General features: G+C 37.7%; 2 protein-coding genes across 18 annotated transcripts in view; one reads left to right on the forward strand and one right to left on the reverse strand.

Annotated features, from left to right (window-relative positions):
- Positions 1-16,469, forward strand: part of LOC118440527 (uncharacterized) — a 77,518-nt gene extending 61,049 nt beyond the window's left edge. For 6 of the 8 annotated variants that reach the window (XM_035863700.2, XM_085654878.1, XM_085654876.1 and 3 more), the window contains 2 exons: positions 6,334-7,087; positions 14,592-16,469. In XM_035863700.2, the coding sequence (XP_035719593.1) occupies positions 6,923-7,087; positions 14,592-15,965 (1,539 nt within the window). In that variant the 5' untranslated portion in view covers positions 6,334-6,922 and the 3' untranslated portion in view covers positions 15,966-16,469. The remainder of the gene's footprint in view (positions 1-6,333; positions 7,088-14,591) is intronic. The other 2 variants (XM_085654880.1, XM_085654881.1) reach the window with 1 other exon arrangement.
- Positions 1-27,419, reverse strand: part of hiw (MYC binding protein highwire) — a 173,024-nt gene that overhangs the window by 144,667 nt on the left and 938 nt on the right. For all 10 annotated transcript variants that reach the window (XM_035863521.2, XM_035863541.2, XM_035863513.2 and 7 more), the window contains exons 3-30: positions 27,099-27,338; positions 26,883-27,036; positions 26,609-26,811; positions 26,210-26,527; positions 25,958-26,125; positions 25,664-25,882; positions 25,386-25,587; positions 24,900-25,289; positions 24,579-24,741; positions 24,414-24,496; positions 24,180-24,317; positions 23,841-24,041; positions 23,554-23,750; positions 23,231-23,483; positions 22,707-23,150; positions 22,500-22,627; positions 22,202-22,428; positions 21,942-22,122; positions 21,653-21,842; positions 21,434-21,568; positions 21,165-21,307; positions 20,436-21,071; positions 20,068-20,335; positions 19,710-19,996; positions 19,307-19,632; positions 19,097-19,203; positions 18,808-19,017; positions 18,570-18,714 (exon numbers count right to left, since the gene is read on the reverse strand). In XM_035863521.2, the coding sequence (XP_035719414.1) occupies positions 18,570-18,714; positions 18,808-19,017; positions 19,097-19,203; positions 19,307-19,632; positions 19,710-19,996; positions 20,068-20,335; positions 20,436-21,071; positions 21,165-21,307; positions 21,434-21,568; positions 21,653-21,842; positions 21,942-22,122; positions 22,202-22,428; positions 22,500-22,627; positions 22,707-23,150; positions 23,231-23,483; positions 23,554-23,750; positions 23,841-24,041; positions 24,180-24,317; positions 24,414-24,496; positions 24,579-24,741; positions 24,900-25,289; positions 25,386-25,587; positions 25,664-25,882; positions 25,958-26,125; positions 26,210-26,527; positions 26,609-26,811; positions 26,883-27,036; positions 27,099-27,338 (6,356 nt within the window). The remainder of the gene's footprint in view (positions 1-18,569; positions 18,715-18,807; positions 19,018-19,096; positions 19,204-19,306; positions 19,633-19,709; positions 19,997-20,067; positions 20,336-20,435; positions 21,072-21,164; positions 21,308-21,433; positions 21,569-21,652; positions 21,843-21,941; positions 22,123-22,201; positions 22,429-22,499; positions 22,628-22,706; positions 23,151-23,230; positions 23,484-23,553; positions 23,751-23,840; positions 24,042-24,179; positions 24,318-24,413; positions 24,497-24,578; positions 24,742-24,899; positions 25,290-25,385; positions 25,588-25,663; positions 25,883-25,957; positions 26,126-26,209; positions 26,528-26,608; positions 26,812-26,882; positions 27,037-27,098; positions 27,339-27,419) is intronic.

Here is a 27,419-nt window from a genome sequence, read left to right on the forward strand (position 1 = left end):
ACAAATCGATCTCTACGCGAGCAACGAGCAACGAGCCATGGAATCTTGTCCTCGACCACCGACGTCGCGTAATGAAATCTCATCCTCCACCCTCCTCCTCCTTCTTCTCCACCTCCACTTCCTCTTCTCCTCCTACTCTTTCTTCGCTACTTCTTCTTCTTCTTCTTCATCCTCCTCCTTTTCCTCTCTTTTTTCTTTTTATTCCTTTACTCTTGGTATCTCTCTAGTTCTATTCGCTAAGAAAATCGTTTGCGTTTTATTCGCGTGTGCGAACCATTGTAACGTAACAGAGTCGACACACACGCACCCGAGTTTGATAATTGTGTAGCGGTAATGCATGATTTCCCACGTGGCACGATGCGTGTTCAACTATTCTTCTCTTCTTATTTTACACCGGTTATAATATTCCGTTCTTATTCCTTTCATCTTTGACCTTTATACTTTCTCTCTGTTTATTTCGTCCACTGGACAAACTCGTACCAGCCAGGGTGTATCATAAATGAAACGAAATTCGCAGCTGTCGATCTAGGCTTCTTTTTTTTTTCTTCTTCTTCTTCTTCTTCATCTTCTTCTTCTTCTTCTTCTTCTTCTTCTTCTTCTTCTTCTTCTTCATCTTCTTCTTCTTCTTCTTCTTCTTCTTCTTCTTCTTCTTCTTCTTCTTCTTCTTTTTCTTCTTCTGCTCCGTCGTTCTAGCAACAGCTGCAACTGCGTTAACGTCGGACATGTGCCAGCTCATATCAGAACATACGATCGTTTTCCGATGAGGCACGATGTGCCACGACATATACAGTCGATAGCTTTCGTCGCTAGAACGAACGGACTTTATCGAGAAACGTTTGTCAGATCGTGGCTTGAAACGACACGTCGCGTGTTAATAAACACACGCGTCAAAGATGCGTCAACCTACTCGTTTACTTCTGACTGACGCATAAAAGCTGACTCTCAAAATCGATCCGATCATCGGAAATATCTCATAATGTCAAACCTGTAATGTCAGTTACTTTATATATATATATATATATATATATATATATATATATATATATACACACATATATATATATATATAACAAAGTGCAACGGCCGTGAACTTGGATATTGGAATATACCACTGACTGAATTTGGAAAAATACAAAATTTGAAACGAGTCCGTATCGAATAGTACGGTGAACGTGGCTCGTATAAAAATATTGCATTTGGTCTGAGTAAAACTTTTTATTACGATATCTTGTCGAAACTCGATCAATCGTTTTTGAACTCCATCGCAGTAACGCGTTGTCATAGTTGATCGACGTTTTCTAGTTTCCCAAGAGTAAAAGACCAGAACGAAACGACGCGAAGTAGGTTACGGAATTGGACGTTTCCGCGACAAAGAGAACTCCAATAGCATCAGCTTCGAATTTCATCGAGCGTTAGCCGAGCTAACTTCAGTTACGATGGAGTTACGTTTTATCGCGATGGGTTGAGGAGGTTTGGATGGGAGGGGGAGAAATGAAAGAAGAAATAAACAAATCAAACGTGTTTGAGCCGTCTTCTCGTTTTCAAAAAGAGAAACGTGACAGAATATTTGGATCGATTTTTTGGCTTTTACGTTGATTTAAGGTATATAAATTGATCCATTTGAAAGGATAATCTGAGATAACCATATATCGTTCTGATGAAACATTTATTCGAATTGCTGGATTAATCCCTTGTTTCGCGAACGAAACGACCATTTCCGTCCCTTTGAGATACTCGATCTTAATAATCCCCTTAACGTAGCTGTCTTGTACCATTTTCAAATTCCTCTCCCCCAAGCTTTTTCTCGTACCTTTCTCTTTTTCTCAATTCGCTGTCTTTATCGCTATCAGAAAACTGCGAATACTTTCTTGGATACGTTATATCGTTTCGGAATAATCGCGACGATAACCCGTTACGAGATAAGACAAGGAGAAATAAGAAAAGTAGGAATAAAGACGTATACGATTCGCAGTTAGTTTGTAAAGGAGAAAAATAAAAAGAAAAAAGAGAGAGAGATATATATATATATATAAAAAGAAGATAGCTAGAAGTCGTGATCTTGGTGCACGAAAGAACGTTCTTCTTAAAATTGTTGCCATCCTCGAGGAATAGAATACTTATATACCGAATGTAGTGGAGGGGATAGATGTGCAGTGTACAGAGGGATGGAAATGGTCGTCTACTTCGAAATGAAACGGCCGGTTCTCAACCCGTTTTTGTCGCAAAATCGTAGTAGTGTCGTCGTTTTAAAGAAGAGTCACGTAATCGGAAACGATTTACTTCCGTGTCTCTCAGTCTCGCATCATTCGCGTACGTGCAGAAGCGTAGATGCGATTGGGGGGAAGGGTGGTGCAACATGTATCGAGAAACAAAGGGGTCTGGTAAACCGGGAAGCAGAGAGAGAGAGAGAGAGAGAGAGAGAGAGAGAGAGAGAGAGAGAGAGAGAGAGAGAGGAGAACGCCACGTTCGAATATATGAATATCCATTAACGAGCCACGAAATATTTAATCGTCCGCGAACGAAAGATTGAATTATTTTACTGCGCAACTTTAAAAAAAAAAAAAAGAAAAAAAAAAGAGAAAGAAAAAAGAAAAAAAAACGCTTGCCCAAACTTTTCCCTTTCATTTTATTCTCTTTCGTATAATACCATCGCGTATTTTATCGCGTTTTCTCTCATTCTTTAATTTTATTTCTTTCTTTTTTTTTTATCTTTTTTTTTTTTTATTTCCGGAATTTATATCGTAGATTTGTGCTCGAAGCAAGTTTATAAGCTGACCTGTTATACGCAATCGTATACCTCAGCGATCAACCCATTAATCGTTTACTCGTTCGAGCTAACTCGGAACCCACTTTTATCCTCGTGGAGTCCAACCGCGCGTTTAGATCGTTAGGATCTTCCCTCCCTTCCCCCTCTCCCCCCCCAACCCGCCCTTGAACAACCCAACTCGAAAATCAAGAGAAAGTACAATTCTCTAGGTCACGTTAAAACTCTATGAAAAAAAATGGCCGCGATCTTTTGTCAATAGTATTCGAATTTCAAAGTTCGACTAGGTACGTGCATAATAATTCTTAACCTTTTCGAGAAGGTTAACGTATTCTACTTGAGGACGAAGACGGATCGTAAGAACGAGACGATTCTTCGACGGTCATTACGAGTGTTTCTTTGAGTTAAAGAAAAATCTTCTTTGTCGAGAAAGAAAGAGGAAAGATAAAAACGATCGCCGGCCAAGTTAGTCGTCGTAAAGTTGTTCCAATTCGAAAGGAACGACTTCTTTCGAGGATAAAGAATGTGTGTGTATATGTGTGTATGTGTGTGTGTACGGGAGTTAAGTGCACCATTTTCTATCGCCGAAGCAATTACGAATAACAAAGACGAGAGAATAAAAGAAAGGTGCTTCTTTAAAGTTTCTTTTTAAAGCTGCTGCTTGCTTAATTACATTATCGTCAAGCAGACTCGATTCGTTGTAATTCATTTAAAGTGGCTACTGTCGCTATCGTTTTCGGTAAAGAACGCGTGAATGAATGAGAAAAAAAAGGGAAGGGGGAAGGAGGGAGAGAAGCATTCGTTTCACTCCGAGACTCTTCGAACTCGTCGTGGTTGTCGAAAAAAGAGAAAAAGTAAAAGAAAAAGAGAAAAGAAAAAAAAAAGGACGAACGAGATTTCTCGTATGGAAAATTGCGGAATATTCGTTAACGAGCAGCTGGAGTCGATGTTTGTTCTTTTGTTGACGCCGACAATGACGATGACGGCTACGATGACGTCGACAATGACATGGATGGTTCGTTCGCTCGTTGAGTCCTCGCGCATTTCCGCGTAATCTTTCGTTGTAAACTCACGAGATCGTAAAAATATGCGAGTAAAGCCGGCGGCGGCGGCGACAACGACTACGACAATGGTAGTGGTTGTGGTGATGATGGTGATGGTGGTAGTGATGGTGGTGGTGGTGATGGTTATGGTGGTGGCGGCGACGGCATGTCTGTACCGTTCGTTTGGTCGGTCGTCGCACGCCTACGCGACATACCAACAAACTCGACTCGTGTGAGTGATTATCCTTAGTCGCGAGGAACCGTCATAATACACGCTGATAATTGCGAGCGGCATAATGAGAGCAGGCATTAATGTCCTTCAATTCTTTGGTATCGCAACTACGCTCAGCTCGTTAGATTAATCAGAATACGAGAGAAACTCGACGATCCTTCTCTGCTCTTTTTCTTTCTTTCTCTTTTTGGTTATATACAAACTAAATGCAAGAGAGAGAAAGAAAGAGAGAGAGAGAGAGAGAGAGAGAAAATAGAGAGAAGTCGAGCGAGAGAAAAAGAGAGAAAAGAACAGGAAGAAATTAAGAGGCTGTCTACGAGAGAATATAGGAAGAAAGTAAAGAAAGAAAGAGGATTGAGGGCTCGAACTAAAAGGAAAATTCTTTTGGAGTCCGCGCACCATCACCACCACCACGCTTTGAATCGAAGCGCCTTTCATTCTCATTCTCGCCCTCTTTTCACGAGCACCGATGCGATCCTCTTCTTCCGTATTACCACCTTCTTCTTGCTTATCCAAAAAGAAGAAGAAAAAAAAAAACGAAGACTCATTTTTCATATGAAAACAAGGATAATATCGGCTTCTCGGTTATGCATCTTTCTTAAAAACTTAGTCTCGAAATTAATCGAGATCGAGGGAAAATTATTTAAAAGATATGGACGCGTTGTCGGACACGCAAAGTTTGTAAAAAAAAAAAAAAGAAAAAGAAAAAGAAAAAAAAGTGGACGACACGTGCGTGCTCGCGCAATACAACGTTGTATTCTCTTTCTTTCTATCTCTATCTCTCTTCCGTTCACTGTCTACCCCTCTAACGAAGAAAAATGGAAGAAGTCTTGGACACGCGACGTCTCGGTAACAAGGCGTGTTTTACGAGATACGATTAGGACACCGTATTTTTACGTACTCGTTGCTCGGACATTCGATGAACATATACATACGTTGTGTTCGTTCGATCAACCGATAACAACAAAGAGAACGTTCGTAGACTGTTTGTACTTACTATCCGCGTACAAAGCAAGATCACGAGGAGTATAATCGCATTGATTGGTTTACCGCGAGAAATAAATTTCGTTCTGCTCGCTAGCGAAACTCGAGAACTCGTTTCGTTCCGTAAGTTAAAGCACGCGTCAGTATGTAACGTCGAGAAAAGAAAAGAAAATAAAAGAAATACAAGGGCGAATATTTGCAAAATATTACGTCGATATGTACGCTGGAACGTAGACGCGAGGAAAAATAGAACGCAAGGAAAATTACTCCAGCTCGTATATTTTACTCCTTTCTCTTTGTAATGCTAATTCTACTTAGCCGAATCCTAGAATCGTGAACTCCCGTGGTAAATATTAAACGGGATTAACAAAAATTAGATAAGCGCAAGAAGTGCAATGGTATCGCGGTAGTATGTGCATGTCGTTAAAGGATTCGTGGATGGTAGTAGGATGATGAAATTAAAAAGAAAAAAAGACAGAAAAAAAAGAAAAATAAAAGGAGAAACAGAGATGAGTCTTTTATTCTCTCTTTCTCTCTTTTGAGGCTTTCTCTCTAGACGCAATCTAAAATCAACGTACATATATATATATATATATATATATATACATGCATACATATATACATACTCGCGTATATACGAGCTCGTCAATATTATCAAATTTTCGTACGACTCCTCTGGATCTCGTTGAAATTGCAAGGTTCGTCGTTCGTCCGACCGACATTTAACGCGGAATCGAGTAACCTATTTCTGACAAACGCAGGAACCGCGTCACATAGCGAACGAGAAATCTCTGATAACGGAGCAACGTATTTTGGCGCTTGAAATTGGTCACAATATCGTACTCGCTTGCACCTTCGTGAAAGCTTTGTCTCACGCGAGATTAAAAGCTTTGTCGTTGTTTGTCAGGAGAGTTTTACGAGAAATTTTCACGTGTCATTGATTCCACGTGATACTCTCCCGTTTATCGCGAGACAACGTCTATCAATATACGGATGTTATCTTCCTTTCGACGTACATACATACATACATACGTACGTACGTACGTACGTTACCAATAATGCTCGCTCGAATCCCAGGAGAATGAACTTCCATCCTCGATAATATTATGCCAACGAAGATACACACACTTACGTATTGCGCAATGCGATAACGATTCGCTTAATTCGAAGGTTTCTACGTCTCGTATTATTGTTATTGAAAATAGATCTGAAACGTGTTCTCGCGTATGATCACAAAGAGTCGTCGAATTTCCTCCTTCTCTCGCACGATTAATTACGACGAAAACTTTATCACTTTTATATCTTTCCAGAGAAGAAATATCGTCAGACTGGCCGAGCCCGAAAGAGAACGCCTGACGCAAGAGTCTCGCGATGATATCTTACGTTGCCGTAAGTTTTCCTCGTTCTAATTGGATTTTGACGATCGACCGAAGAGGAATCGAAGTGGGAACTCCTTAAACTTAATCGGTCCATGGATCTCTCTTTGAAGAATCGGAAAACGAGGGATGCTAAGAGCAGTAGAAAAATCGGAAAGAATGAGATTTTCCAAGAAATATGACCGACAGAATAACGTAGTATTGCTCGTGGCGGCTCTTTGACGTACGCCACGAAACGTTAAGGACTGATAAAGATTCAAAAAGAGAAATAAAAAGATAAAGAAAAATTTGATCTTCGAAATAGGAGAAAACTCTTTTCGTAGCGTTACTCGGTTCTTTATGGATCCGTCTCGGTTCGGACACACGATGTAAAGAAAGCAGCTAGAAAAGTGAAGGAAGAGAAGGGCGAGAGAGAGAGGGAGAGGGAGAGAAATAAAGAAAGAGAGAGAGAGAGAGAGAGAGAGAGAGAGAGAGAGAGAGAGAGAGAGAGGAAGGAAGGAAGGAAGGAAGGGAGGGGCACAAAATGGGAGCAGCGAAATTCGTGCTCGGTAGTGCGATTCTCGGACTCTTTTGGAGCTGTTTGCTGATGAAAGGTGTCCTGACGAATTCGACGAACAGGTGCGACTATTCGCCCTGCTCCTGCGATCACTACGGCAGGTTGACCTGCGACTGCAAAGAGGAAGGAGAGGTAAGGTTCTTTTCTCGGCTCGAGAGAAAATAAATTCTTATCGAATCCATTGATTTAGCCAAAAAACAATAATTCGTGAAACGTTATAAAAATTATATATATATATATATATATATATATATATATATCGAAATGGGAAGTGACGAAAAAAGATCATCAGTTAAATTAAAGAAAATAAAAAAGGACCGAAGGAAATGAAATTTTTTCAAAAGTCAATTTCTCATAAATGAATACCTCTCATGTCGTTCTTATTTAAGTCGATTTGTCTCAACAATTTCATTTCCTCGTATCCTCTCGTTTAGTTTCTTTGCATCTGTCACCACTTTCCCTTCGATTTTTTCGAACCATTTCTTCCTCTGCTTATCTCTCCTTCTCCCCCTTTTCCTTCCAAAAGAGAATCCATTCAAGAAACCGCGATCCTATCTCATGAAAAATCTCGAATACGACGCAAACTCCAGTTGGACTCCAAGTGCTTTGTTCCCCGTGAACGTTTATCCCAACCCCGAATTATCGGAATCTAGATAAGGGTATAAATAGGATCCCTAAAGAAACGAAAACATCCTTTCTTCTCTGATACTCCACCCACACTTTTACACCTTCCCCTTCATAACTCAGGAAAAATTTCTCGGTTATATTCAAAGAAAATTCAACGGGAAATCACATTTCCCCGTTTGCGAAGAACTTTCAATGATTAAATATTAGAACAACGTAATACGTAATGTTCATTTGCGAAAGCGAACTGCTTTTAAAAGATTCAACGTTATAAAACTAGAAAGCAAGAGCTTGTAACTGAGGAAAATGTGAGTAAATTGCACAGTGTTCCCTTTCTCTTTCTCTTTCTCTTTCTCTCGCAGGGCTCGACGCTACCCTATACGCTATAAATTAGAACGTGTTTACGCAAATCGCGGGGCCGACACGAGTGGCAGGTAGGTAAGGTGTGTGCCGAGGGCGTTTTCTTTCCCTTCACCCTTCTACCTCCCTTCCCTTTCCTTTTCCCTTCCCAGCCACGTTCTCTTCAGCTCGACATATAGCCACGTTAGAATATTTATCGCGCCGGACGAATACGTAGCTGTCCCAACGGAAGAAAATTGCTGCGTACGGAGAAAAATAGCAGTACTCGTCGAAGGATCGCGGTCACGAGCTCGTATGGCTACAGCTTTTCCTGCCAAGCCCCGACAAAGCTTCCCATCGTGGCACTCCAAATATCGTCGTAAAAAGACATTATTATAAGGGGGTAGTCGCGTGAAATCGAGGACAAAAAAAACGAGGGAAAACGTCGTGATATTTTAGTTATAATCACGATAGGAGGATAAGCGTAAAACGTGTAAAGTATATAAGCGAGATCGATTAATGAAAACGCGGACTTTGTGAGAAAACTATGGTATTCTCTATTAACGCACTAAGGAAAAAAATACACAGCATTAGGTTATTATCATTATCAAGGCAACATAATCTTCATTCTTCAAAAATGTAAACTATCGCGCTTCTCCGTCGTGTATCCTACCATCATCGCTATTGTTCGCAACAAAACGTTCTTTGTCTTTTACGTAAAGCGTAACACGTATGTATATATGTGTATATATATATATATATATATATATATATATATATATATGCATGTATGTATGCAAGTGCAACGTACAGAGAGGCGTATAATGCAAGCAAAGAACACGTAGAATACACGTGGTGTGCTTTGGAAACGCCGTAAACCCGATCCGTAAAAGCCGTACCCGTGACGAAATGACCGCAAGTGAGGGCAACGTTTTATACTGTGGAAACCAATCGGATTGGACAAAAGTAGACACCCCTTTTTGTTTTATCTTTTTTCTCTGTTTTTTTGTTCTTGCTTCCTTAAAATATTGCACCATCATAGTAATCCACGGTTTCGTTGCGTCGTATCACCGAGTTCATGCGAGAAAAGGAATGATATAAATAATTATTAACAACATCTAAATGTATTGAACGAAAAAATGAATCGATAACTTTACTCAATCCAGAAAGATCAGATAGGAAATTGGATTGCATAACAGAATACAGTTCGTAAACTCGTCTTCTGCCGTTTTTTATTTTTCGAACAAAAAAGGAATTTGATTTCAAATGAAGTAATTCGCGTCGTAAGAGGATGCCCCAATTCGTCGGTCAACGAACAAACCGTACCATCTAGAAGTTTGAAACGTTTCCATTTCATGAATTACCTACTAACGCTTCGCTTTACAAGAGATGTTTGACTATGACTAGATGCAAGTATAATGAATGCTTGAAAGTACGATGATACGCCCGAATTTATTTCCCTTTGTACTTACCAGTACTTACTAATGTACGTAATATATATGTATATATATATATATATATATATACGGTATATATATATATATATATATATATATATATATACGGTATATATATATATACCGTATGCAAAACGAAAAGGATATGGATAATTTTAACGGGGATGTTTAAAAATCGTTTTGGAAAAATTTTTGGCCAAATAACGTTTGTTCATTTCGATAAAATTACTCGTTCAAAGGAAAATAAAGAAATGAAATATATAATGTATGCGATATATAAACCGCGAAAATTATCGCGGATTCCATATAATTTAGCAGGACGTATTGTACGCATTGCTAATTTGTCGCCCTCCCCCCTCACCGATTTTCGAAAGCATCGAATCCAACCTTCTCTTATTTCTTCGCGCACTACCTTCTAATTACTCGATCCCATTGATCATTCGACTTTGATTTTTATGAAATAGAAAAGAATTACAAAAAGAAAAGAAGAATGAGGGAGAACGTTTAAAAAGGTTTATAAAAGGTGGCAATAAATTTTCAAGTTTTCAGACTGCTTTCGCGTTTCGCAACGACGAGTTAACGCTTGGAAAACGGGTGAGGTTAATAAAAGAGGCTTTTGTAATCGACCTCGACCGATATTCCCAGTGTTTCCGGATTCCAATAAACTACCGGATGTTGCCACCGTTCGTCCGTGTGCCTGGTAATCATTTAAACTTATCGAATTTCCGTGCTTTAACCAGCACAACAACTCGTATGTATTATCTCTTTTTCGTGAACGAGTTAGATATAGTATCAACCCATGCGCCGTATTCTCTTGCGCAGTTCTAAGATCCCCTTTTGAATAATTGACAAGGACGTAAATAATCGAATGTGCCTTTTAGCGAATACGGTCTTAAACTTACTCGTCTAGCTCATCACAAGGGTCACCAGAAATAAAACCACGGAATTTAAGTGGAATAGAGAAAAAAAGAGAAAGAGAGAGAGAGAGCGAGAGAGCGAGAGAGAGAGAGAAAGTAGAGAGAGAATGAGAGAGAGAAGAGAAAAATGTAATAGCATGGTGTGAAGAACAATGATAACGCTCTAGAAATATTATTGAGTCGAGATGACCGATAACCAAGGACATCGATAACGGACAATCGACAACGAGAACTCGGTGATCTTTGATTAATAACTTCATACGCGAGATTAATTATTGCCTCTATCGGTTCGCGTTTGAAATCGCGTATGGAAAATGGGTTGATGGAAGAGAAAGATAGAGAAGAGAGAAGGGAGAAGAGAGAAAAGGGAACTGAAGCCGATGAACGCGGCGAGGAGACCGCGATAATGGTCGACGATGGGCAGAACTCTCACGAGCGAATCTGCCCCTACGGGGAAATTGTTTCGTATAAATCCTTTATAGATCGTAAAAGAGCTTTTCGTTCCATTCTCATATCTCTCTTTCTCTTTCTCTTCCTCTGTCCATCTATCTTTCTCTTCATCATCTCGTCCGATAGGTACATTATTCCGCACGAACGTTCGCCCCTCAACGAACGGAGATTTTCGCCGTTTCCGATTCGATCGTTACAACTGAAATGCATTTTCATTTTGTTACTCGACGTGAAAGCTTTCGTTGTCATTGTCGTTGTTGTTGTCGTTGTCATTGTCGTTGTCGTCGTCGTCGTGTCGTCGTCGTGTCGTCATCGACGTCGTAGTCGTTGAAGAAAAACTCTTTGATTCGGTATGCATACGAAATGAGAGACAAGCTTAGGAAAAAAGAATGAAAAATAGATAAAATACAATCAGCAATCAAGAAAATAGGAGATCGCGGACTTCCGTGTTCTCGACTATGCGTTATGCCGGACGATCGACGTTGCTCATCGAACATCATATCGAAAGGGAACGTTTCGAAATGATAGAAACGAATGATAGTACTACATCCATCGTGGGAACGTTCCCTGAGAAGGGATAGAAGTAAAAGAAGAAAAGACGACGAGGGTAAAGAAGAACGCGACGCGAGAAGCTTTGGGAACGTTGCTACCGAGCATCGAACTACCTTTCAAAGGAACTCTGCTGGTGTTCCCGATGGGAATCGCTCCGAGTAATCGAGAAGCACACCTTCGACGCGATACTCTCCTCTCTTTTATCCCCTTTCCCCTCTTCTCATTCTCTCTCTCTCTTTCTCATTCTCTCATTCTCTCTTTCCTCGTTTATTCTTCTTCTCTCTTTTTCTTTCTCTTTCTCTCTCTCTCTCTTCTTCTTCACTTTACTCCGTACGACAAGCGAAAATGTCTGGAGAATACGCGAAACTCACTCGATAAAATTACACGCGACTGCGAGAGGTAGAGAAGAACGAGAAGAATAAAGACGAGACGTTAAAAAAGAATATCTTGCTTCTCTTGTTTCCGGTCTCTCTCTCTCTCTCTCTCTCTCTCTCTCTCTCCCTCCCTTATTCTCTTTCTCTTTTTCTCTCCAACGCTCATGTATTTATCGGTGTCCCCATTCTCTTGTTTTCTCTCTCTCTTTCTCTCTTTCTCTTAAACGTACTCTTTCTGGTTGCCTCTCTCGTGGGAGAGCAAAACTGTTGGGAAATAAAATTCAGATTCCCGGTGCGGCCCTTGAAATTTACGACAATGACCCTGGCCTGTCTGCATCCACCTACCCCCGTACTTACAAATTTGTGCTTCGAGACACCCGGTACACACCTAACGATACGATACTTTTCCACTAACGTTACTTAATGGATCCTTCGCCTTTAACATACGCTTACCTCTTTTACGTTTCAACGAAAATTTCAAAAGCCGTACGACGATAAATACATCACCCACGCTCGTTGTTTCTTTCTCAAGAGAGTAAGAGAGAAAAATATTAGTGAGACGGGGGGGGGAGGAAGGGGAAGCGAGAGAGAGAGAGAGAGAGAGAAGGTAATGGAGAAGAGGGAGCGACGCGGCACGGCACGGCACGGCACGGCACGGCAGAGAGAGGGAAAGGGGAAGAGGATTCACGGACGTTGAATTAATTAATGAAATCCACGAGCACAAATTTTTTTGAAAGGAAAATCCATAACGGTTAGAACTTGCGCTCGCTCGGATATTGTACGACGAGAACTAGCCAAGAACAATGCGGAAAGAACAAAGGTCGAAACGAGCCAGGAAGGGACACACGAGCATCCACGAGAGAAAAAGAGAGATTGCACCGGATCAAGATGGTAATGCGTAGAAACTACGGTGCTTGCAAACAAGAAAGGGAAAGAAAGAAGAAGAAAAAAAAAGAAGAACAAAAAAAAAAAAGAAAAAAAGAACGAGAGAAGTACAAAGGTTTCGTTTTCATCGAGAGACGTACTGCATAGAGCTGCGTCTTTTATTCCGCACTCTGTACGTTCTCTCTTTCTCTCTCTCTCTCTCTCTCTCTCTCTCTCCCTCTCTCTCTTTCCTCCCATTGAAAACACTCTCTAGATCTTCTTTCTCCGTCATAGTAACCCACGACCGTTCTCCGTTTCGTCTACTACTACGGCATTCTCTACCTCGTTCTAACGTATCTGTCTTCTTATCCATTTCGTTCTCATTTTCCTCTCGCGACTGGTCACTTTCCATTTCCTTTTTTTTTCTTTAATTTTCAAATTTCCCCGATATCATTTTTACGCAAAATGTTCTTAACCTTTACGTGAGAACGTAGAAATAAGATTATACTTTAATATCAAAAATCGTAAGAAGGAAAAGGATTATGAAGAAGAATATAGGATGAGAAATTTGAACGTCTTTCTTTCGAGAAAAAGAAAGAAGAGATAAATATGAGAGAGAGAGAGAGAGAGAGAGAGAGAGAGAGAGAGAGAGAAAGAGAGAGAGAGAGGACAGGAAATACGGTCAGTCCTCGTTTTGCTAGTACATATTTCAAGTGTTACACTAGATACCCGAGACTTTCTCATAGCATCTTCTTGGCTAAAGACAAAAACAATAAAAAAGAAAAATAAAAAAGAAATAAAAAAAAGAAAGAAATGATCCGACAAGTCGAGTATAATAATTCGTTAGACGGTTCGCTAATCCGATTTCTTGTAGTAAACGTGTGTCGTAGGTTCGCGTTACAAAGAGCAACAACGATAGAAGCGGATAGAATAGAAGCCTTCTCTAGAAACGATCGATTATCGAGCCCTGTTGGTGCGATAAACGCTTACGCGGGAATCACGAACGTGCGTTTACGTACATTAGCACGCATGAGAATGATATATCGGAAACCCCGTATATAGTATGTGTGTGTGTGTGTGTGTGTGTGTGTGTGTGTGTGTATGTGTGTGTGTATACGCAGAAAGCGAAAGAGAGACAACACCAACTGACTACCCACGCGCATAATCCGATATCGATATATCGGCTCCTTTGTCGATGGATTAATCGTGCTGGAAGTATGCAAGGAATGTTCCTTCTTGACCGATTGTTTGACAAACATGGTATTCGAAGTGGCAGTCGACTAAAACCAACTCTTTACGAGAGTAAGCCCCAAGAGACTTTACTCTAGGAACTCTTAATGAAATGTGATCTCTTCGATACTGTGTACCCCATAAAGGGAAAAGAAAAAGTAGGAAGAAAAAGAAAAAGTAGAAGAAAAGAAGAACACTCGAGTTCAGGTTTACCTGTTCTGAAGCACCTGACTTTCCGTGTTACGGCTGATCGAATAAATCTGTTATTCGTTCGAGTGTTAACTCGACTTCAAATGAATTTTAAATTGTCCTAGTTGGATACGATTCGATCAATTTTAACATTCATGATCGTTGGTACACGTGAAAGAAAAAGTAAAATCCCGATTACGCGCAATATCATTAAAAATATATTATTATAGATATGACAGAAAGTTGTGTCGAGGAAATATCAGATAGCAATAAATGTTAATTTCTTATCCGATTATATGATAACATTTTACTTGCGTAAATTGATGCGGTATACGTTAATAGAGAAGGAGCGCACACGTCGCTAACAATTAGGGTAGTTAGTCTTCTAATTATGGCTATTCGACCCTTATTAAGAGGCCTCAGATCCGACGTATCGGATTGTACCAAATCGAGTGTAAACTACCCTTTTCATTCTTTTCTCGTTAAAAGAAGCAAAAAACGAGATAGATAGATAGAGAAAGGAAAAGAGAGAAAGAAAATTGACGGATCCTCAATCGAATCTCCTTTAAAAGTTATACCCCATCGATAACCCGTGATTTTTCTGTAAAACATTTCTCGACAAAAGTTATTTCTGTTTCAGGAATTAATACTGAGCACGGAAAGCGACAGGAAGTTGAGTCCGCACACAAGCCGGATAGTCGTGAGCAATTGCTCGTCCGTGATTGTAGCGAACTCGAGTTTGACATCGATGGCTGGTCTACGATCTGTGGATCTGGTAAACGTGGCAAATCTCAGCCTAGTCCGGCATAGCTTCAAACTTTCGCTTAGCAGCGCGCGCACAAGGATATCCGTAAGGAACTGCAGCATCGACGTGCTTCCTAGTTTCGTGTTTGGTGGCGACGTGGAAGCGATAAGCTTCGAGAACGTGAGGATAGGTCAGTTGAGCGCATTCGCCTTCGCGAATCTCTTTCACACGGATACCCTCAGGCTGGAGAATTGTCAGATCGAGAGTACGGAGGCGCAATCCTTCAAGAAGTTCGACGTGGGATACTTGCACGTGATCGGTGGTAGTTTCGGAGAGCAAGTACCGAGTCGTACTATGAACGACATTGAGGTACACCACAAGTTCATGCTTGACGGTGTCAAAATGGGTATGGTAAGGAGCGAGGCATTCATAGTTCGAAGTCCACGTACCGTTGCGATTCAAAACTGTTTGATCAATGGTCTCGAGAGCGAAGCCTTTGATGTAACGGCCCGAGGAGCCGTAATAATAAAGAATAACACCTTTGGTAGTCTAGCCGTTGGCGCGTTTCTCGGTATACGAGCGGATCCAGAAACGAGGCCACCACCGGCTTCCTCCTCTTCTGCGAATCTACACGACCTCATATTTAAGAACAATAGCATGTCTACGTTCGAGGAAGGCTCACTAATGTTCGATCGTTCGAGTTTTCGTCCAGAACTTGACGATCTCTTGGTAAAACAGCCCTGCGATTGCAAGATGTTACCATTGTGGAGAAATAACGTTCTAAATTATACAAACATATATTCGAGATTCTACATGCGACAAAACGCGGTGATGCCACCGATTTTACCATCCCAAGATTCGATCGAAACTCCAGAAACTTTTCTATTTTGCGTGGACGGCCACACAGAGGACGCGACTACAGCGAGCTTTAGCGATTACGAGGCACGACATTGCTCTCTCGGCGGATCAATGCTCGTACTTATACTCGTCATAGTCGGAATTCTCGTTACCCTTCTCATCCTTGCGTGTCTGATCGTCTGGTGTTGCAAAAGACGACGTAGGAATGATAGAAAACGATGGATGAGCGTGCCAACTAACGCACCGGATGTCGTCTCGAAGAAGAACGGTGTAATCGGTAGAGAAACGGCCACGTCTGGTACACCGGTAGACAGCAGAATAACTATGGTCGTGCCTGATGGGAGACTTTACAGGGAAACTGAGTTTCACGTAATCGTCGAAAAGGCCGAACCCTTGACCACGGAATTGTAACGAGAAGCCTCGTACGACTCGACACGTTCCACGAACGATCGAATTCATCATTTCGAGGATCATCAAAATAAAATGGAACCGTCGGGCTCGTCTTCTACCCCCACCACCACCACCACCACCACCACCACCACCACCACCAACACTTCCTGTCGTTTTCGAGTGTACAAGCTTTGATACGACGTATCGTAGAAGAAAATAAAGAAGTAAATAACAACGATAAAGAAGAGACGAACGTTGTTGAGTATGTGTTTGTGCGCGTACTTTTCTTCCTTCTCATTTAAATGATTTAGGAAAGAAACAAAGGAAAAAACAAAAAAAAACAAAAAAAAAACAAAAAAAAGAAGAACACGGAACGTTTTCGATAAACGCTATTGTACCTCTTTGCGGGTTCCTCAAACTTTTTTCACGTTTACGTACGTGTATTATTACGCGATAAACAAAAAGATATCTATATGTATAAGTCGATAATGAGATAAGCGTTCTGCGATGAAAAAAAAAAACAAACTATAATGTCCTTGACGTAATCCTACGTCCTGGAATAACGATCAATGTCAAAACTCTATTCACTCTCGAATTCATTTAGTCGAGCATTCTCTATTAGTACAAGGCAAGTTCGTAAGCTTCCGATTAACATATCACCAAAAGCACGAGTACCGATTATCCGAGCGTGTCCCTCTCATTCCTTCGATCTCCTCCCTCTTATTGTTTTCTCTCTCTCTTTCTTACTTATTTACTTACTATGAGGCGGTCACGTCCTCTCGGCAATAAAGAGATTTCCGATCGAGGTCACGAGGACGGTTAATCGGTCGTCGTTGCTAGTTAAGTTTATATCGTTAGGTAGCTTTCGAGAGGCGGTTGGTTATCTACGAAGAAGACGACGAACCACATTCAAGTTGTACGAGAAAACAGTGAGATGTGTTTCTTCATTTGATATTCCATTCGTAACTTTCAAAGGCACGAATTCGTCCCGATTGAACGAAGGAACGAACAAAAGATGGAACGAAGGAAGGACCACCGCTAAAATCTTTCACTAACTTAATCTCTCGTAATTTTTCATTCGATTTTTAATTCTAAAGGTATCCCAGTCAGAATTATTAAATGTACGATTCACGAAAAGATTCACGAACCATTTCACATATAAACACTGCCTACACATGTATTCTCCATGAAAACAGATTAACGTAGCAAAAACTCGAAAAATAAATTCACCTAAAATCGTTCCTCTTCCAAGATTCAATAACGTTATAAACGCCGAAATAAAATCTCATTTGTTTTCATTGAATAATTAAATAAGCAAGCCATATTAAAGTCGCTTAAATATTCTCGAGACCAAAGACTCGAGAGAAGATAATAAAGAAGATAGGGAAGATAGGAAGCACTATTTTCGAGGAATTAATTCGTAAAAATGACACTCGAAGATGCGAATTCGTATTAAAAGAAGATCTTAATAAGATCAACCGGTAAAAAGAAAAAAGATGTTGATTCTTTTAGGCTTGTAAAAGCTATCATCTGATACTTGGGCGAGAATCCATGCATTATTAATGCGCACTCGTCCCTTTTTAACGATATTCCAGAGATAGTTTCTCTTAGCCTGAAGCGATATCACGCGCAGAAATTGGGCCTCGAAGCTTCCGAGATTATTGTATGCGACGACCTTCGTCGAGTCGTTACCTTGAGCCTTGAGGAAATCTCAAGATAGATATACTATTAACGTCAGTTGCGAGCATGAACAATGTTCCAACTTGGAGTACATGTGCGCGCATGTTAGAACCTATGCGAGTATACGTCTAGCGATTATCGCTTTTTGGCGAGAATTAAGTTTTCTAATGACCGTTTAGTTGTAATTATCGTGAAACTGTGATATACCGACAGCTGACTATGTAATTTGTTTTACATCGAACGACGTATGATCGACGATGAAGAATAAAGATCACGCTAAATACATAAGCGATAAATGAGTTGAGATTATATTTAAACCGGACACGTTAGAGCTCGCGCATAACTATAAGAGACCTGCCTGGTACGATAAGAATAACACGTCGGATCGATGATAACGGGCGTTAATTATCGTAGACACGATCCAGAACGAGTTTTTTTTATCTTTTTTTTTCTTTCTTTCTCTTTACTTCTTCTTCTTCTTCTTCTTTTTTTTTTTTCAATGACAACATTGTCGTACGTCATCCCAAGACGGAAAATTAATACGTCGACTTGGATTTATTACGTGTCAAGAATTCGCAAACTTTCCATACCTCGCATGGATATTCGCATCTAATGTTTACTCAACAAGACGAGATTGCGCGATTATGAAGCTGTCAGAGACGCGTGTTTCTCTCGTTAGATGAGTCACTACTCATGCTACAGTACGCGGCGAGAGTAATTATTCGAAATAATTCTAAGACGACATTGTGTTCCTTGATACTCATTTCATATAGTAACCTACAATAACGAATAGATTACTGTCACTGATCGTCTAAAAATATATTTTCTACTTTTCAAAACGGAATAATAACGAGCCCGAGATATATAAGATCTTCTTGCACTACATCTTTCTAGTTCTTCATTTTTCTTAATTTTATCGAATCGATTGATTTTTGTTAAACTTACCTGAAGGGAAGAACTCCATCGAGAGCTTGAGATACCGTCGGCGGTGATGATAAAGCAAATCCTCGTCCGAGTAAGATCGAATGTACGGAGAATATCCGCTTCGCTGTTTCTTGCATAGTCTCGAAATCGTTCTGTACTTCCTCCGCTGTAAACAAACGTATAAAGTGTAAAATAAGAAAATTTATTACATTTTATTCAAAACAAAAAAGTAAGATAATAATATTTTTCATAAACCCACCTGACACAGGTGGTAAAACAAGATTTTTCTTCATTAAACTGGCGCTACATGCTCCACCAAGAAATGACAGTTCGATTTCTAAATTTTTCAAACCATTTCCAGATGTAATCCAATCATAACCGATGACCAAACACTTGAAGCCGTATGTATTTGATCTTTCGTTTTTCATATAATCGGATGCAGTTTCCAAAGAAAATATTACTTCGTTTCCTAGAAAATATTATTCAATTTAAGATTATAGAATGTACCTAAAAATTATATTTAAAATTTTTATTTTAATATATGTTACCTGGTAATACAACTGCATTTTGTGGCCATTGACTTTGCACATTACTCATTTTATGTAATACCGGCCAATATAACAAAGTGTCTTCCGACACCGTGTTTCCATGTGTACTAAAAAAGAATAGATAAAAGAATGTCGTTAAAAAAAAAACAAAAACAAATGATTAGACTCGCATATAAATGATATAATTTTTTTTGTTTTGTTTCTATTTACCCAGCCGTGGCATATGTAATAACTTTTGGAATGTAAAGTTGTAAATAATCCTCTGGCTGTGACGTTCCACAATCCGAAGTGAATTCGATCGTTAACCATTTTACGGATTCTGGAAAATTAACTTTATAATGTGACACTGCAGAAGGTTTATAGGGATGATCGCTTTCCAGCCAAGTGTAATGATGACTGGTGGTAATAGGTGGAGTAAAATGAGGTTGTGTTTCACTATCTTGCGATAATTGAGATGTTCCCATAATGGATAATAAATTTAAAGCTGCGACGTGAGGAAGCATTTCTTGTATCAAAGTTAGTATTTGTACGCCACTCTGAAATCGAAAATGTTTATTATTATTTTGCTTTTATTTAATCATTAAAAAAGAAAATTATAATAAACATTATTTACCCTTGGATCTGATGTTGCTAAAGGACTAATGTAAGCCATCACTAAAGGTAAAAGAGTCGTTACAAAAGCTGCGTTACCAAGTACTTCACTGGCAGTAACTTCTTCGGCCCTTTCTCTTGCTAATGCAAATATTTCGTTAGAACGTTGAATAATCGTAGCTGTCATGGCAAGGGTACACTTTCTTGCCTGTACTTCGGCTATCGCTTGACTAGTATGTTGACCATCGGAATCTTGAGGATTTGAAAAATAATAAATGTGTGGTATTTGACCTCTTGTTTGTGTTGTTCCTACGCAAACATAATTAGATAAATATCACGCGAGAAAAAAAGAAAAATAATTTATATTGATGAAGTCGTACCATTGAAACTGAATGAACAGGCCGTGAATGTAAATGTCGTGCCATCAGGTCCTTTGACTACACTCAAACCGCCATCTCCATTACTAGTACGTCCACCACGATTCCTCAATTTAATAGCATACTTTACGTTTTCCTTGATTGCTACTGGTTTATTGAACTTTATTTCTATTATATCATTGACACAACCTTCTGGTCCAAAGGATCCTCTTGTAAAATCTAAACTAGTCCAACGTTGAGTGTGAGACGGATCGTTTCCAGTATTACTTTGCTGTAAAAAGAGAAAGAAGAGAGAAAAAAAAAGAACAATCAATAATAAATATTATTAAAATAAATAATAAATATATAAAAGAAAATTCGAAATTACATACATCCTCTAATAATTCTAATTCGTATTCGTATACTCCAACACCTCCAAAAATACCAATGCCCGCGATAAAGATCCCTGATCTATCAACGGAGAAGCAAATGGCATCGGGAGAACCATTTCCAGTATTCCAAGATCTCGTTTGACTTGTTCTAGTAAATCTCGAAGGTGTAGTATACATAAGTTTACCATAAGCTCCTTGCAATTCGTCTTCGTTTCCATTGGATTGTGCCGCTAATTCAGCGATAACACGGGCGAGTAAATAACAACAGTGCAAAATTAAATCTGATAGAGAATAACTTTTCTCTCTACAAAGATTTTTTTTCACTGGTACCAATATCAAATCTAATAATCTTTCGAGGACTTCGCGAAACGACCAATTCAATATCTCTTTTCCACAACTTTCCACCTGAGATTTATAACTAATTTGTTCAACGAGAATAGGATATTGATGTGCATCTGTTGAATTCATCATTAATAAACCAGCATTATCCGAAGGACTCAATTGTCGTTTTATACCATCACTACTGTCCATTGTATTAGTTAAAATTGGAAACGTGCATCTAAGACGAATCATAGGATTGCAAAGGGAAGCTACAACTGCCGAAAGAAGACGATCTTTCGTGGTTACTCCTTGTTCCTGAAAATATTAAATAATTCGACAATGTTTAAATATATATATATATATATATATATATATATATGTATGTATGTATGTATGAATGACACTTACTTTATCTATTTCTGACAATAATTCACATAAAGAAGTCCATTTTAAATATGCGGTTGGATAAAATGCGTGATAGCATGATACAAATGTTTTATGACACTCTTCGAGTATACTATTACTCATTTTATTATTTAAACTTTCTGAATCTATAAAATAAAGAAAATCATTATATATTATATATTAAAAAATTAAAATGACATTTATTCTTCGCTAACGATATATTTATATCATAAATAAAAAAATAAACAAATAAGTAAAAAAGAAAAACGTACTTTTGTTAGAACGTGTTTTGCCTTTACATTTTGTACTCAAAGGTACTGAATCGGATAAAATTTGACGTAATAAAGCTCGTACTTCGCCTATGCATTCAGCGAGACGCACAGATTCTGATGGAGTTCTCTTTCCAGCTATTTAAAATGCACGAATTTTTAATATTTTGTTTTTTTTTTTTTTTCTTTCATTTTCCTATACACATATTCGAAAATACATACCTTGATTTGGATAAATTTCATTGGTATATATTCTAAGCAGTCGTAAACTAGCTTTACTAATATAGACTAAACGTTCCATTTCAAGAAACACGTGAGACGATGAAGCAATGTGTACTGCTACATCTGCCAATCCTGCCTTTAATGTATTCCAACTCCATTGAAGAAGAGATATTAAAGATTGAAAACAATCCTGCAATCAATATAGTTTTTGCATTATAAACTTGTAAAAAAAAGTAAATGTGCACAGTTGCACATTCTTTTTTTTCATTTTCTAATAGTAAATACATACTTTCGTTACTGTTCTACTAAATTCTCTTTTAAGTATATAAACTGGTCCTATTTGATCTCTTTGTCTATTGGACGTTTGATTTTCTGGTGTTACAACACGATATAATAATTGTGGAATTTGTCCGGCATTAACATCAGTTCCATTATTAGATCTCTTTGATGATTTAAAATAGAATCTGACCCTATATTTATTTTAAACAAAAATTAAATTAATTGCTTCCCATATAACGTAACATTTTATGTCAAAAAATAATAACTAACTGATCCTCTGCTGTGACCATTCCTTGCCCACTAGATCCACAATCGCTAGATGAACCATCGATTTTTGCCCATGCCACGTACCATCTGTTTGCTTGCAATGCAATAGGTTCATCAAATAAAATTGCGTACTTTTGTCTAGGTCCACATTCATATGGTATCTCTTCTGTTTCTGCTAAAAGTTCCCCATCATTTTCTTGATCACCTCCATCAACTCCAATATCAAATAACTGTATGAATTAAAAAATTACTATGTAACATATCGTTTAATATTATCTTTATTTAAATATTGTTTTATTACTTTTATCTTTGCTGTGTATTTATCACGACCTCCAAACAAACCATATCCGCCTAATAGTATGTCAGTGTTAGGCATGAATCTAATTGCTTCAATGGAACGACCGGAATAACCCCAACCTCCACCATGATCTAAATAATTATAATTAATTATGAATGGAGATATATAACTTGTTTGTTTATAATTACGATACAACTAATGAATACCTACTTTCAAATCTACTAACAGTGGCAAAATCTTCTCTACTATAGACTTTACCATGAGTCGATTGATCGCATTCATTTTCTTCAACTATAGTTAAATTTTCATCTTGTGCTTGTGTAAGTGTATCCAAGCATGCTAATAAATGCATTGCTGCTTGTGAACGTGTTACAAAACATGTAGGTACTACAGGTAATGCCAAACCAGGACTAAGTATAGAAGCTTCCAATCCTGATATAGTTCTAGCTTCTGTAGATATAATGTTGTACAGGCTTATTTCATTATTCACGGGATTAAAAGTCCAAATAACATTGTATAAAGGATCTAGACATGCTGCATAATTGCTAAAATCCACTTGATCGTTACCACTGTAACTATTGCATGTCCCATCTCTTTTACTTATTACTAAGCATTTAAAAGAGTTTGCATGATCATTTTGATGTGGAAGTAATACTGTAAAAATTTATTACAAGTTACACTAAGTATTATACAGATAATTATTATAACAATAACGTTATTAAAGATGATTATACTTATGCAATTCTTATTTGCCATTACAGTGCTTCTTGTTAAACTAATCGAATTAATTTCATCGACTTTTATATATGTTTGATCTCCAGCAGCTCCGATCCATGTTGCACGTCTACCCCATCGGGAACCAATATTCGGAACTATACTCGGAAAGCTCTGCCACGGTTGAGCTTTCTCTGCGCGACGACTAGATTGAGAAGTGATATTTACAGATTCATTTTCGCTAGTTCCTACTGATCTGCCTAATTGTCCTTTCTGTAAATATAGGTTATATAAGATTTGAGTAAATAAAAATATATTGACGCAATTAATATCCGATAGATACCTGATAAGCACCAAATGTATACACTTCGCCGTTTATTGTAAGAACAACAGTATGATTAGATCCAGCAGCGACTTGAGTCGCTAATGTAGGTAATTTAACGTGAACTGGGCCAGCATGTGTTACCATATATCCGATACCTAATTGACCATATATATTGCTTCCGAATGTGTATACTTCTCCATTTTGTAAAAGGATGACTGTATCATGTAATATATTTTCAAATATAATTTAAAATTTTATTAAAATATTTTTAAATACTTATATTAAAAATATATGCATTAATTTACCTGTATGATGCAAACCACAAGACACTTGAATCACAGGACTATCGCTAGGTATAGGAACTCTAGCTGGTGGTATACTTGCTATTCTTGCAGCATCTCCTCTCTCTACATCGCTACCGCCAATGACTTCTTCTCCCGCAACATTACTACCTAATCCTAATGCCATTTTACCTGGTTGACTTCCTTTTGGAGCGATGCTTGATCCTATTTTTCCCACAATAGGGGATTGGAGAGGGAGAGAGAGAAAGAGAGAGAGAGAGAGAAAGGGAGAGGGAAAGGGAGAGAAATAACGATTATATATTTATTATTTTTATCCATTAATTTTCTTTTTTATTAATTTACCTAATCTTTGATTATTGGCTCCTTTCATTTTCATCCCATATCTCATTGCACTGGGACCTGCTTTACTTCTCTGCCTTTGTTGTCTTATTTCTCCTAAGCGTTTTTGTAAATATTCTCGATAATTGGAACCTGATCTACCTATATTGCAATAATAAAAAATTACAATTTGCATATATTTTACTAATTATCATTGGATATTTTAATAAATGTGTCTTTAGAAATAGAATTTATTACCATTATTACAACTCTTTCTTGCGCATGTACGGCAACATCCGCATTCTGCACACCCACTATCACCTTCACCACAGCCACATTCTCTGTGTAAAAAAAAAAAGAAAAGTTAGTACAATAATAAAATTTATATTAAAAAATATTCAGGCAATATTAATAGATACTTACTGGCCTGGATTTCTATCTGATCGAGTACTTAAACATGATATACTGTATCCAGTGCATTCACGACATACTGTACAAATCATACAGACACGATGGCTCCATTGATGTTGGCCTGGTGGACACATACCTCTTGTTTCTTCCCAGTCTTCTCCAGGATCTGTGCCGTCTATATTAATAATACATATTAATAATAATAATAATAATAATAATAATAATAAAAATAATAATAATAATAATAATAATAATAATAATAATAATAATAATAGTAATAATAATAATAATAATAATAAAAAAAGCAATACAAAGATTAAAAAGAAAAAGTACCTTCTTCAGCTACAATAAGCTCATCTTCTCCTGTGCCCATCTCCATAGCGACTACTGTAGTTTCTTTGTTCACTGTATGCACGGTCGAGAAGTCTCTACCACATTGTTCTTTATTATTAATTCCAAATGTATAGAGATGTCCTTTATTAGTTAATGCTGCAGCATGTGCCTTTCCAAGAGAAACATGAACAACACTAACATCTATGAGATCAGTAACTAAGCCTGTCACTGGGTCACAATGCAATGTATCTTTTCCAAACATTAACAGAGAACCTTCCTTTGTCACTAAAGCTGTTGTACCATTATTACAAGCAGTATCTATGATAAATTTTCCTTCTACTTTGATCATTTTCTTTGGCTTAACTGGCTTAGGTTGTCTACGAGCTTTGTCTGAGGTAAAAACATCAAAAGTATGTAATATGCAAATGATTACATAATGTAATGTACTATAATATATTTGAAATATAATTTAAAATCATTACTTACTGCTATCACCATCTTCTCCACGTTTGGCAGTTCCAGCAAATAAAACAGAGCCATCTTCCATAACAAAAATCACATGTTGGCCGTCATGACCTGCAGCAAAATGTGTAATTCTTGGACCTTTACCAAGTGTAAGTTCCAACCATCTGTTAGGCCTTGTGTTACTTTTCATACCCAAAGATGTTCCTTTTCCCGTATATAATATCTATAGAAAATATAATAGATTTGTTTTAAGTACAATACCCATAAGTAGTTATATAAATACTAAATATCGTACTTACTTTACCAGACATTGTTTTAAGTACACCAAATTCTTTCCCTGCTGTAACCATTGCTATTTCCTCATCACAACCAAGATTCAATGTATGTACAACTTGTTCTTCATCAAAAGCTGCATATCCAAAGATATCTACACATTTCCTTGCTAATTTTAATGGTAATTCTGAGGCAAATGATACTGGATTACTCAATGTATTTATCGTGCGTACCACAAAACCATCCTAAATAGATATATTAAATGTCATATTAAAATTAATTAAAAAAAAAAAATTAACTCATAAAATTGTAATACTCACATCTTTGCCAGCTGTTATCATTCCAAGATTTTCACCATCAGAAAACATAACAGAAGATGACCAATCACGTCCTTCCAATACAGCAATACCTGTCACTATAAGAGTTTCTGCATTTATGATTACTAATTCACTTTGCTTTCTTGGTGCACATTTAAAGTATAATGAGTTCTGAAAAAAACGAACATCAAATATAAATATATTTATGTTTTCTTGTAATAAAAGATCAAGATAAATTAGAAAATTATAACAAACTTTTGCATAGCCAAGCCATCCAGTTTCTGTTGGATAAAAATCAGCTTCATGAACATATACATGACCCCAAATTGTACCACCATGTCCACTACCAATTTTTAATAATCCTTTACTTGTATGCAAGTAAAGGTACTTTCCATCACTCACAAAACTTCTACCATTGAGTACTATATTATTTATATCATTTGGTAATTTAAGCGTAGATGTATAAATTCTAGAATTTTTAGGAACTCCATATGTTATCCAGTCTGGCCGTGCAAGCTTACCAAGGAGAACAGCGTGTACACTTCTTTGCAATGCAGTTAATACACATGGCATCTAAAATAAAAAATAAAAATATTTATCTATAATGATTATATTTTAGACTTGATAAAAGTCTATATATCTTTACAACTTTACCTGTATATTTTGAATTGCTAATGCTCTTGGACACATAAGTAAAGCAGCTACCGCTGCCAAAAGACGACCAGTATCTCCTCTGACTACAACAAGGCTTAAAAGACATGCGCATGCGACTGCTGTCAAATGACTACCATCATTAGCAGCTGCTGATTCAGGGCCATGAGATGTTGCAAGATCTAACAGCAAATCAAATAAAAGATCTGGAAAAATATAATAAATTTTGATTAAATTAAAATTCACACAGATCAATTAATTAATTAACAATTTTTACCTATGACATCATCTGGTTCAGATTTTAAGCCTTCAGGGAGCTGTCCTTGTAATACATCCAATAAGGCTACTAATGCTTTTGTACATAACATAGGATCAATGGTTTTACTTTCACGCATTAATGTAAAAACGCTTCTTAATCCAATACCTACAATCTATGAAAACAAATTGTAGATTAAAAAATTATTAGTTAACGTATCGATCATATATTTCTTACCTTTGGTAAACTCTGAATAGTTGATACCCTATCTTCGTCATCGCTCTCTGAATCAATCGTATCACTAAGTTCTGGAGGTGGAGAGCCACAGTTAGATGCTCTGCAAATCTCACTTGTTGTTCTGGCATATTTTTCAAGAATGGCACTTCTAACACTAGCGAATACAGCAAATGCTGATGCATTATAAGAAACCTCTATCTCTGGAGAATTATTATAATTTAAATCTCCTCCCACTTCAATCTATAAATAAATATATATATACAATATAATATATTATTAAAAAAGAAAAAAAAAAAAAAGGAAAAAAGAAATGAATCGAGA

Source organism: Vespa mandarinia, chromosome 2, assembly GCF_050613455.1.
Source record: "Vespa mandarinia isolate Hongniang chromosome 2, ASM5061345v1, whole genome shotgun sequence".
NCBI classification, from domain to species: Eukaryota; Metazoa; Arthropoda; class Insecta; order Hymenoptera; family Vespidae; genus Vespa; species Vespa mandarinia.